The following is a 12,183-nucleotide window of genomic DNA, read 5'->3' as shown; positions in this document are numbered from 1 at the left end:
CCTGTTGGATTAAAACAGTACAATAAAAGCTTTCAAACCTTTTTGAATTGAAAAAAATAATAATAATTCAAACCAGTGAAATAAAAAATTATTTGTGGTTAACGGGAAAGGGAATGTGACATTTAGTCAAAAAGCGCATTGAAAAGTCTATTTACCATTTACCATGACTCTTATACAGTGAAAATGAAATTGAACAGTTTGCTATTCGTTACAGATGGAGAAGGTGGAGGAGGACCTGAACCGCTCCAAGTTTCTCAGGGAGAACCAGGCCAAAGAGTTCTCCCAGCAACTTGATGCACTCAGACAGAAATATGAGCAACAGGTCTGTATGAGTCTATAACTCTCCATCGATGTGTCTGCATGTGTTTAACGACCTACTGTATATCTGCATGAGTGATTTGTGTTTTTGCTTCTGTGCTCATGATGTCTCCTCTTACCTCCTTCATCATCGTCACATTGTTATCCTTCCTTTATTAGCAGCAAACATTCGGCTCTCTGCAGCCAGCGGAGGGGACTGACATCCATTAGGTTCAGTCTTGGTATTCCTCTCCATCTGTTCCAGCTGATTTATTCCTCGTGATAAGAGACACGCTTTAGTTCAAGCTTGGATTGCAGCTCAGTAAATATCTTAAACGTTGCCAATTGAAATTTAAAGCAATCTGTGCAGCAGGCGCACCTTCCTCTTATCATCACATCTCTGTCGCTCTTCTTCAATTAGGAGAATAGAAACTATTTTCTTGCTGATAGGAAGAAATGTCATATATAGAGCATTAAATGAAATTGGACCATAATTAATATAATTGTAGAATATACAGCATGAAGCAGAGTTTATTTCTGCCACTGACATTTTAGTCAGTCTGAGATTGAGTTTTCCAGATCCAATTCAACTCACAATTAATTGATTAGTCAATCGAGAGAAATGAGTTGTCCTGTTCTTTGATAATCCATTTGAGTTTGAGTCACTTCATAAGTTGTCAAAGCTTTGCTGGTTTCATCTTAATAAACGAAGTAAAAGGAAAAGCTGCAGTTCCTGATGGCAGGAGCACTTTGCAGATGTCTCTTTCTCGCTCGGAAATTTTAACTAATATTTTTTTGCCTTTTAGAGAGTAATCACTAGCCCTTTTCAGAGTGCAGGTCTGTAACCGCCCATGACGAAGCTACACCTTTGTTCTCTCATATTGACTCTAGAACGGCGTAATATTGGAGTGCCAATCATGTTATGGCGTTGTGGAAACACAACGTGTAGAGTAACAAAGGATGCTTCACATACACACATACTCTGAAATACACACAAACACCACTGCTCTCCCCACTGGCTCTGCCGTTCTGTCTCGCCCCTGTAACACCTCTGTTACTACCTCCCATGGCTGTACAGATGTGGGATCACTTCGTCCCCCCGTTACGACTCTGTGACTTTCATAGCTCAAAGTGGTAGCATGTTAAATAAACATTACATTTAAAGTTCACCGCCCAGCCCTTGTTCACATAAGACGTTAAAAAAAATCTGATTTTGTTGTAATGGAAATCTAGCATGGAGTAAAACATCACCACTTCCCATCTGAATCCACGACATGATTGATTTCCATTCACCACACCAACACTCAGTCTGCTGGTTAATAAGCATGTGAACACTCATTTCCAGGCCAGATGGAGTTTACGCTGCGTGTAATTGTCTGTAAATAGCTTAAAGCGGAGGATATAAGACCAGTGTTGTTCTCTAGTAGTAGAGAAATGCTTTCTTTGCTATTGGTTTGCTCCATGGCGGAATGCTTTTGGTTGTACAACTGGACTATAGACATTTCTTGTGATTGTTGACAGAGATAGATTTAAAATATTAGGATGTATTTATTATGTCGAAACCTTTTAGAAACATCCACCAAAAAAAAAACAGTTTAAAGGGTGAAAATGAGAAATGCATTTTTTTTTGTTCTTGCAACACGGGCTATTGTCATATAAAGTAAAAGAAAATGCTTTTTGAACCATAAAAAATCTTGTCCTGATGCACAAAGGACGTTTTTATCGCTCTATAACGATGCAGTTACTGTGACGTCTCATTAGTGTTTTTTGAATATTGCTCTGAGGAATCATAAATTCTGTCTCATGTGAAAAACAGGTTAGTAATCAAAGCATCGCAAGAAATATTCAACTGACGATTATCATCTGCTGCTCGAGAGTGGGGGGTGCAGTTGACAGTTGAAGCAAACTACACAGGGTTAGCAGCACATCAGGACAGCTTTTGTCTCTGAGATAAAAACATATAAAGACAAAGGGCCTGTCTTTGGGATGAAGTTGATAAGAGTCCTGTTGACATTAGCTACACAGTGAGATTGGAAGTGGAAAAAATGTACATGCACTGAAGACATGTTGTTATTCATGAGTTGCTGTGAGCTCAGTTGTTTTTTTTGTATTGTGCACATTCCTTTAACTGTGTTGTTCTTCACGTGTAACATCAAGCACTTTGTATTCAGCCGCTCTCTCATGCCTGCATCACTGAGATTGGTGCCAAAAGATTGCGGGGGTCAAGTTTGTCCATTCAGAGGCTCACAAAAGAATATTTCCCGAAGGGGGCAGCTTCAGTCAGACTTTTAAAAAGGGGGAGCTATGTATGAAGGAGTTGTTTTCCAGCTGAATCTCCTGGCAGCTTGACGTCATGGTGTCCCGACAGAACTCTGCAACTTGACGTCGGAGTGACGTAGTGAGGTCAAACGGCTGATCTGAGGTCATGACATTAACAGTTGAGGGAAATCTCAACAGCCTCACTCTTCAGATGTTAGAATGTGGCAATACATGACAAACAAGACGTGCAAATGTATGTCATTTCTGCTCACAGATTCTCACTGAGCGCTGATCCAGACTGAGCGCCACTCACTGGTCATGTTCAGTTTTAAACCCCTACAGTGAAGAATAAAGGGTTTTTTCTCTCTTCATCTCTCCCTCCTCTTTCACACTCACTCCAGCCTCCCCTGCTGAGACCAGACAGGGCTTCTGTTCTGCTCTCCTCTACACCCTCCTCCTTCCCCAAACATTTCAGATTTCCTCCCCTGGGGCTGAAAGGAGCCCATTACCTCACTGTCCCATCTCAATGCCAGCAATGCACACAGGCACAACCATGTCAGCATAGGCTGACAGGAGTCGTGCTGTGCAGTAACACCCCGTACCCACTCTGCATTTGTGGCACCAAGCTGTGCTCTAACCGACTCAGCCTTCTCTCACAAACGCCACACCGGCCCCTTTAAGAACCGCAGCACCCAGCATCCTCCGCTTCACGCTGCCGCTATGTGATGTCACAACCAGGCTCCTTGCTGGGTCCGCTCTCTGTCATCTACTCACCGTCTTTTTTCTTTAGCAGTTTACTCACAATGGATCTATCATGCCCAGTTTTTCGTTCTCGTTTCACGTCAGATCCCCTCTTTTCTCCCCCATTGCCTGAGACTCTCCACGATGTCCTCCCCCAGTTTCTGTTACCGCATGTCCTGCTGTCCTGCTGTGGAGTTCTCGGTAGCAATTTCCATCTCGAACTTGAGCTGCTGTATGACTCTGACTTTCCCTGTAGGACAACGTGTTGTGACTCTGGATCTTATTTCCATCCCGCACGTTCTTGAATGGAAAATGAAGGTAGTGCAAACTTCTCTGTCTGTGTTATAGCGTTCACATCATCAGCTCTCTAGTGGCAACATGTGGGAGAGGTTGCCCACATTCTTTCCTGGAGTTTTTCTAATGTGATGTTCTCTTAAGTCCTCAAGAAACGGCATTTGTGATATCCTAACAGAGTACTTTATGTGATTTGGGTTTCTGAGATCCGAAGATAAACAACATTTTTTATCATGCTCAAAATTCTTCCCGTTGGCCTTTTTTTAGAGGGCATTGAGCAAAGTTCTCCCAAAAGCTCAAGGGTTATTCCTTGGCTGCCAAAATGAAGTGTCTATTGTGGCCTTCCTCCTGGGTGCTGGGTACGGAATCCGGCTTCCTGTAGATAGTCCCTCATTCATCACCTGCTCTGAATAGCATGCAACAGCCGAAGATAGGCGGACGGATAGAGAGGCACCGGGCATACAGGCTCTGGATCTCCGCTTCCCTGCCCAGGTAGGGTGCCGTCAAGCACAATGTGCTAGGGATTAGCTTCAAAGCAGGGAGGCAAATGGGCCCCAGGCCCCTGCAATCCTTTCATGGCACCGGCTGAGGCTTCACTGCAGGATCGTGTGGGGGTCACTGGTCCCCCCCGCCATGGGGGAGTGGGAACGAAACAGAGCCTGGGAAAGGCTTGGAGCTTTGGACTGGGAGCTCTGCTGGCAAGGCTCACCTCTCAGCAGGTGACTCTGCACACAGTTGTGCTGCAATCCAGACTTGCTTCTGTTGACAGGATGATTATGCCCTGAGAAATGAGGCCTTTGTGTTCCATTAAAAGTATTTTATTTTTAACTTCATTGTGTTTAGCTGGTTGTTAATGCACTAAGACTGAATTCTACTGTATGTGTATACTGTACCCAAGCCTTCTCAGTGATAGGTCTTAACTCTGCCTTCAGATATCCTTCATTTGCAACATAAACCCCAATTATAGCTGGCTGGTAATTGCTATTTAAGCATAATCCCATTAATTGTGATATTGATTAGTGAGCAGAGTGAATGGAATTGAAAGTGCTTGAATTCATCCTCAGAATAAACTAGCAGGTAAAAGCAGTGTCGAGAATGTTTAGCATCTCCTTCTTCTACTTATTTCCTCTTTCTTTGACACCTCCATTTTTTTCCCGTTCTGTTTATTATGGTCATCATATTCATCGCCTAAGCCGATTTTCACATGCTGTCAGGCTCATAGCATGCGGCATTGGGTAGCTTCTGCAGCCAGATGGCTAACCCCTACCAGCTCCGTGCTTAGCCCAAACTAACTGCTCTTTTATATGTCGATTACAGAATAGGGCGAGGGGGACAGATTTGGAGAGAGAGAGGAGAGGGACGTTGAGGGCCAGTCCGTTCAATTGGCAACAGAGGTGGGAGGGCGAGGGGCGCAAGCTAGATGTAAACACATCACATCATGTCGACCTCTGACAATGTGAGGAAGCAGAGAAACTTTTCTCGCTCTCTCCCCACCTTCTCTCTGATTTTTGCCTAATTTCTTGGGTGTTCTAGGTGGAGACAAGGGGTGAAAGCAATAGGACGAAAAGGGAGGATGAATGGATGGACAAGTTGTCATGACGACAGGGTTGCTCTGAGTGTGTGTTGGCTGATGAAGTCTCTCTTTGCCTGCTTGTCCAATCAGATGGCTGAGCAGCGCATGCAGCACGAGCAGGAGAGGACGCGGCTACAGCAGCAGCACAGCGCGGAAAAGGACAGCCTGGTCCAGGAGCGCCAGCGGGAGGTGAGCAGCCTTGAGAGGCAGGCCAGGGCCGCCCTGCAACAGCACCAACAGCACACCCAGGAGTGGAGGAAGCGCGATGCCCAGGTAGGGGGTCTCCACTGATCCACGTTTGCACACACACATGCTGACCCACCGCTCTCCTGTGGACAACCATTTTGTTTTTTGCCCATTCTGGGGTTTCAAAAGCACAGCGGGTTAAGACACCTTTTCTCTTGAACAAAAACTGATATTGATATTGGGTGTGAATCATTTAAAAGAATCACTGTAATATTAGCGCGAGTGCACGGAACAGTAAGGATTTTTGCTCGTTGAATTGGAATAAACTTTAGTTTCGAAAAAATCAATGAAACGCGTAACAGAAAGTTTGTTTTTTTTTTTAATTGAGAAAATACGAAAACAAAAAACACTTTCCTAACTTAATGTCCCAACTGATCTTTTTTTTAACCGCTGCAGGATTTTGTGATAGAAGTGAAAAGACTTGAAATGCAGAAACCACAGGTAGCCAGATGAAGGAGAAGAAATTTCGCTCAATTGAGCGCCAAGCTTTCATTCCAACACCCTGGCTTGAATTTGTCTTTTATTTTCCGCTGTACGGTTGTAGACCAGCGTCAAGCTCCCTGTACTCCCCAGAAAGTGAATCTCAACGTAAGCATTCTGCTCTCACTGCAGGTAGCCATCTCCCTCCGGAAACCGGTGGTTACTCTCTTATTGCAGCATTGGCGGACACAATGACTGTTTGACATTTTGGGACTATATTAACGGACTCATCTGACACTGAGAGGCTATTCTGTTCGAGTTTAACCAAACCAGCAGCAGGTCTTCATCTCAAAACCCCGAGCTCTGTCTTCGCCTCTCTCCAGCCTGGGCTAGCTTGGAGCTCTGTGGGAAGCCATTGGACAAACCAGACCCCAGCTGGGGTAGTGTTTGACTCCTCAGGCTTCCTGATGCAATGGACATAGTCAGCGTGCAGAGATTTACTTTATTGACTGATAGCTGGAGATGGGATTCAGGAGGAAATATGTTGTTTTTGTGGACACAATTTGCTCACACCAAATGTGTGCACAGATGGCATCAGGCTCCGATGACTTGGGAAGAAAACGTACTTAGCGTTAGCTTTTTTTATTTAGTCATCGTAAAAGTATGATGAGATTCATGTTAACCTTTAATAACAAAGTGATTTTTCCTTTAAAATGGAACGCTATCAGACAATGAAGGCGCTCACTTGTTTTATTACTGGTTACATTTTAGGTGTTAACAAGGTAACTGGACAAAATGCAGCCGCTGTTGTTCAAAATTCGCCCCTGGAGTGATGCTACCTCGAGTAATTTGTTATTCATAACTTCTCTGACACATGGAGGCAATCGTTTTATAGACCTCTAGAAGAAGTCTTAAACCGCCATAGCTGTACATTATTTAACTGCTCGGCTGTCTCAAAAGCATGAAGCTGTATATAATGAAAAGAAGAGTTTTTTTTCCCCTTTCATTGCCTCCCAAATGTTCCCTTGTCTTATATTTTTGTGGAAATGCCTTTCACAGCATCGATGGCACCGGCTAAGTGTGTGTGTGTGTGTGTGTGTTTTATTTTTTTTCTGGAGATGCCGTCACAACAGGACATTTCAGCTGATAACGCGCCGTCGTGCTCGTGTCAAAGTGACGCATAGTTTGACAAATTTAGGATCTTCGGGAGCTGACAGAAAACAAACTTACCCCCTGTACTCATCTCATATGCTCAGCTTGCTCACGCAGCATTTCGAGTGCAGATCAGACGTCTGCCTGTGTGTCAGATGTTCAAGCGGCAGCAAGCCACATTTTCACTCAGGCCTTGGAAATATGGAGGACAGGATTGTGAGGTCTGAGGAAACTGGTTAGGATGTGAGCCTGCTTGACTCCCTGTGAAAAGTGCTGTTCCACGGAGGCGCTGTTAAAGTGACAAGAAGCTGACACACCAGCAGCAGATATGTATTAAACATGAGCCTTTTTTACATTTTGCAGAGCCACTTATTATTAAACACTTTTGCTATACACCAAAGTTGTTTACCCCTGGAGAACATGTACTGCCACGCTGATAGCTGTGTGGCTTTCTCTGACAGCCTTTCTGGACACATAACACAGGGCTGCTGAAGTTCTGAAAATGTGAATAGATTTTTTTTTTAAAACAGCAATTTGTCTAAGCATACAGTAAACAAATGTGAGCACATCCTACAGCTTCTTCTCTCCTTTCATTTCTCTTTTGCTTCTTGGGGTCTCAGGACTTTTTCCATGCCCGTCAAACAACATATTTTCTCCACATGGGGTCAGATGGACCGTAATATTATCATCGAGTGCGGAATGCCGGTGACAGACAACTCAACAGCCTGCTGTAGCGACTGAACTCAGGCCTCATTATCTCTGCCTCTCTCCTCCTCAAACTTTCTCTCAGTCTTCCTGGAATCAGTGGAAGGACTTTCGCGGTGAGGAAGTTGGCTAAGGTGACAGCAAACGTCAGTCATCCACTCCACAGTATGAGTCACACCCACTCGTCCCCTTGATGCGGTGGGACGATAATAAATCATATTCCTGACTTGTGCTGTGTTTGAGAAGCAGAGCCAATGAGTCGTAGTGGCGATTGGAGGGAAGGGATAAAATAAAAAATAAAAAGACACTCAGGGACACACTGTCCTCCTCCTGATGGAGTTCGTTTTCTTAGAAACTCAGAAACTGCATCATTCTTTACCTTTAAAAACACCTTGCCTACGTCATAATGTCTCAAATAAAACAATTAAAGTTAAGCTGCTGAGTTTAAGGTATGGTGTGTAGTTGGCATCCCACTGACTCTGAGGATTAACTCCCTCTTTCCATCCCTGTGGATCTGAATTTTCTTGTCTCTTAAAAGAATAAACGTTCTTTTTAACTGTATTTGACCCTTTTAGTTTGAAAGGAAGCTTCGCTTGTCCGTCCAGGATGATGAAATGTTGGTAAAACATGATCGCCTCCAGCTAGATCAGTGTTGCGCTGTTAGTTGATCAATGCCCCCCCAGCGGAAGAGAGACTTTAGTTAGACATCAGTGTACCCTCTTAACAAACTCAAATCCTGATGTAGTGGACTTCCTTTATGGCTTCGTCTCCTGTGATTTTCTGCGATGAAAAACCGTACATTATCTGCACATCCAGTCACACCAGAAGAAAAGTTTCTCTCTCACACCACGATTTAAACCTGCCAAATAACTCTTGTTATTTTATATTCTCTGTGAAACTATACAAAGTATTCTTTGGAGAATGTCAAAGTTAAATGCATTATAGGATAAAATAATTTCATATATTTCACAGTAGATATTTTTTTCTAAATACATTCAGTTTTGAGTTTATGCGGCTTCTCAATATTTGAACATCAGCAAGAATTTGACTTCAAAAACTAGGGCCAGCATTATAAATTCATTGAAGCCTTGTTTTCTTTTTCTTTTTGATGCAAACAAACGACAGAATTGTTTGTTCTCTCTTCTTTTTTCTTCTTCTACCAGCACCTCCTTAAAACTCACTTATCAGGTATTATTTTCCTGAATTATTATGCTTTTCTTTTTTCTTTTTCTTTTTTTTTTAAAGGAACGTACGTACATGCCATCTGGACTTCAAACAGCATGGGAGAGAGCGGGAGCCTTGTGAGGTCTTTCTTCTGGGCCGTGGTGGACTAAATAATGATGCTGTCAATTTTTCAAAGCGTTTCAATCCCGAGTACGTGATCATGATGAGTCAAATGAAGAGGGTGATGACAGATTAAGTCAAATAGGATGTCTGATGAAGAGAACAAGGCGGACAGCTAGAACAGAGCGCGCACTGATCGTCGCGGTGCTTGTGTGTTGTCATTTACCAAATGATTGGTCCCTGACATCTCGGAGTATTGTCAAGTGGATCATTGTCTTGTTACTCCGTAGCAGATGACTATCCCGCTGAGCTGGACATGTCACTGCATTTTGTGATTCTCTAAATGATTTCATCACGATTTCAATATACGCCTGAGCAGTTCTGGACCAGCCCAGATTTAATTTTTTTCATTCAGGAGCATTGATCACGAGCGGAGTCCTCACTGATGATTGATTCCCTGTGATGTGCTGTGTAATACCGCTCCCTTTCAAACTATGAAGCTATTTAGTATGTGCATACATCACATCAGGCTTTGCAGATGAAGAGTCATGTGGCTGACAACAGTTAGACATTTGTAACGACACTCTTACCTGCATTGTCTTTGCTTAGTTTCACATCATAAGGCATATACATTCTATATATCGTATATCCATCTTAACACTTAATATAATATTCATTCATTTCTTTTCAGGCAGAAACTGTCAGAATAATTTACTGCTTAGTATCCTTTATGTTGCTAAGGCTCTGAGTGCATTGATCAGATGATGTGTTTAAGTCTCTCTCTCATACAGCGTTGTTACATAGAACCCTTTTCTTAATCACATGGTTTTCATTCCATGATATGAGTTGATTCCATTTAGTCAAATTTTCACTTTTAGTCTCTGATTTTGTTAAGCAGCTCGCTTCTTCCTTATTTTCTTGGACCGGAATAATACAATGATTTTTAGACTTGACTGGAAACACAGAGTTATCACAATAAATAAGTTACAAGTGATAAGACTGTGGTAAGGTCAGCTTGAAAATAAGTGCAGTGTTGTTTTTTCACAGACTGTTGTGAAAGGTTGTTGAAGGACATGGTCATACACGGTCCGTATTGTAATGTGCTTTGTTTTTTCTTGCCAAAGTCAGATAATAAGATTTACCCCACAGTCATGTAGATCTTTTTAGCAGGAGACAGTTAGCTTAGCTTAGCACAGAGACTCAAAGTGGGGGGAAACAGCTAGCCTGGCTCTGTCCTACCATCACCTCCCAAAGCTCACTCATTGCCACTTTAATAATAGTTTGCTTAATCAATGCACAATCAGAGCTCGCTGACATGATAGTGGTATAACTCTTCTCATTTAACTCTGAGCTAAACACAACATAGTTGTCTCGTGGGAAACACCTAAACATAAGTGAGGTTTAAATCCAACAGAGCTAAAAAATAAATAAATAAATAAAAGTCCCAGCTGTTATCCTAATGCTAACTATTGACTCGCATGTATTCATCTCAGCAGGAAAAGCACAAGTGTACACTAACTAATGATGAATTCAAACTCTGTTCCATTGAGGTGTGCCTGTGAGCCATGTCATTAAGCCAGCATGAATAATACCAGAGCACTGCCACTGCCACTGTGGAATACAGTCATTATAATTCCCATTAAATGCACCTTTGTTTGCCAAGTCACAACAACTTCCTGTTCATAGAAATGACATCTTCACTTTCTTCTTATTTCATTCAACGTTCATATCTGGCAGGGATCCACAAACATATTCCCAAAGCAGCAAAACTGGACTAATGTTTGAAACATTTGGAACTGATGGCTATCCATTTTTAATCTGTTATCATGTGGATCAAAAATAGGGTTCCAAAGCAGAGATCCTTCTACATATGTTAATCAAAAGACTAATTTTCCTTCACAAAACAAACGCTCCTATATCACAGAAGCATCACGAGCAGTGGCATCTTTCCAAAGTGGGACCATGGTCTGCTGTATTTCCAGCACATCCTGGTTCTTGAGTCCGTCAAGGATTCTGCCTTAACACTTCATGATCAAGTTAGCAAGGACAGAAGCACATTGGTGAGAATACTATCAGAGAACTCATCAGTCATGCTTTCATGTTTGTGTAGTCATTCATGTAAAAAAAAAAAAAAAAAACATTAACTTTGGCTCGCATCTGTATTTGACTTAACTCGTTTTCACTTGATGTGATCCATTAACCAGCGTTCCATCTTTACCGTTTCTTTCTTCAGTTTGTCTGCCACTCCTTTGTCTTCATAGCTGACACCATTAGACTCAGTACATTTCACAAGACACCCTCCTATTGTCACCACCAGGAGCTGCTTCCTCACAAAGCTCCACATCAGCATGCTAAAAATGTGCCCCGTGGACGCGGCTGTGCTCGCTCACTTTCCAAAGAGAACATGCTCTTTTGGCCTCCTTCACTTTCTGAAGTGTCATCACCAATGCCTCTGTTCTGGCAGATTATACTCTAACTTATTAAAAGATTTTTTTCTCTCTCTCTTTTTAGAGGACAGATCAGCCACATTTGTTAAAGAGAGAATTATACATTAAAGACTCTTCAGGGCTCAGATCTAATAGCTGGTTGCCCTTGAAAGCAGAAGCAAAGCAATGAGACTGGTGATTTCAAGAGACAGGGGGAGTGGGTCGTGAAGATCCAGGATGTTTGTTTCTTACCTCTTATTCTATAAATTGCATGCCATGCCGTGTGTGAATGCGTACGACCACGTGTGGCTCTTTGCCCGTGTATGCATGTGTGTGCAGAAGTGGATCCGTCTGTGTGTGCCAGCGTCAGGACTGGAGGAGGAGAGAAGAGGAGGGGGGAGTGTAACGCCGAGCCACAGCATCTGCCTGTTTTTGTGACACCCCTTTGAAGTCTCTTTGATTCTCCCCAGTGCCCGCTAAAAAAGACTTCAGACACTTTCTGTCTGATTGCCTTAACATGGCGTTGTCCTGGGATGCCCATGCTTTTGAGGAGAGGGGGGGGGGGCATGAGGCAGAGCACCAAGTTCAAACCCAAAGTACGAAATAGAAACCAAGTAAACCAAAGAGAGTAATGAGGATGTGCAATAGCTGGGGAATAAGTGCAATATAGGTAAGAACGTGTGAAACTCTGCAGTGCAAACGTAGAGGCACCTACCAAGCTTTTTGATCATTGCTTGTCATGAATAGGAGTCAAAAGATCATATTATACTGAGTAATGTCACATGT

General features: G+C 42.8%; 1 protein-coding gene across 5 annotated transcripts in view; it reads left to right on the top strand.

Moving 5' to 3' along the window:
- cep112 (centrosomal protein 112) overlaps window positions 1-12,183 on the top strand; it is a 105,091-nt gene that overhangs the window by 50,624 nt on the left and 42,284 nt on the right. For all 5 annotated transcript variants that reach the window (XM_029277793.2, XM_020636259.3, XM_065964985.1 and 2 more), the window contains 2 exons: window positions 215-322; window positions 5,255-5,437. In XM_029277793.2, the coding sequence (XP_029133626.1) occupies window positions 215-322; window positions 5,255-5,437 (291 nt within the window). The remainder of the gene's footprint in view (window positions 1-214; window positions 323-5,254; window positions 5,438-12,183) is intronic.

The sequence above is a fragment of the Labrus bergylta genome, chromosome 16 (assembly GCF_963930695.1).
Source record: "Labrus bergylta chromosome 16, fLabBer1.1, whole genome shotgun sequence".
Classification (NCBI taxonomy): domain Eukaryota; kingdom Metazoa; phylum Chordata; class Actinopteri; order Labriformes; family Labridae; genus Labrus; species Labrus bergylta.
This window is presented reverse-complemented; position numbering and strand designations above follow the sequence as displayed.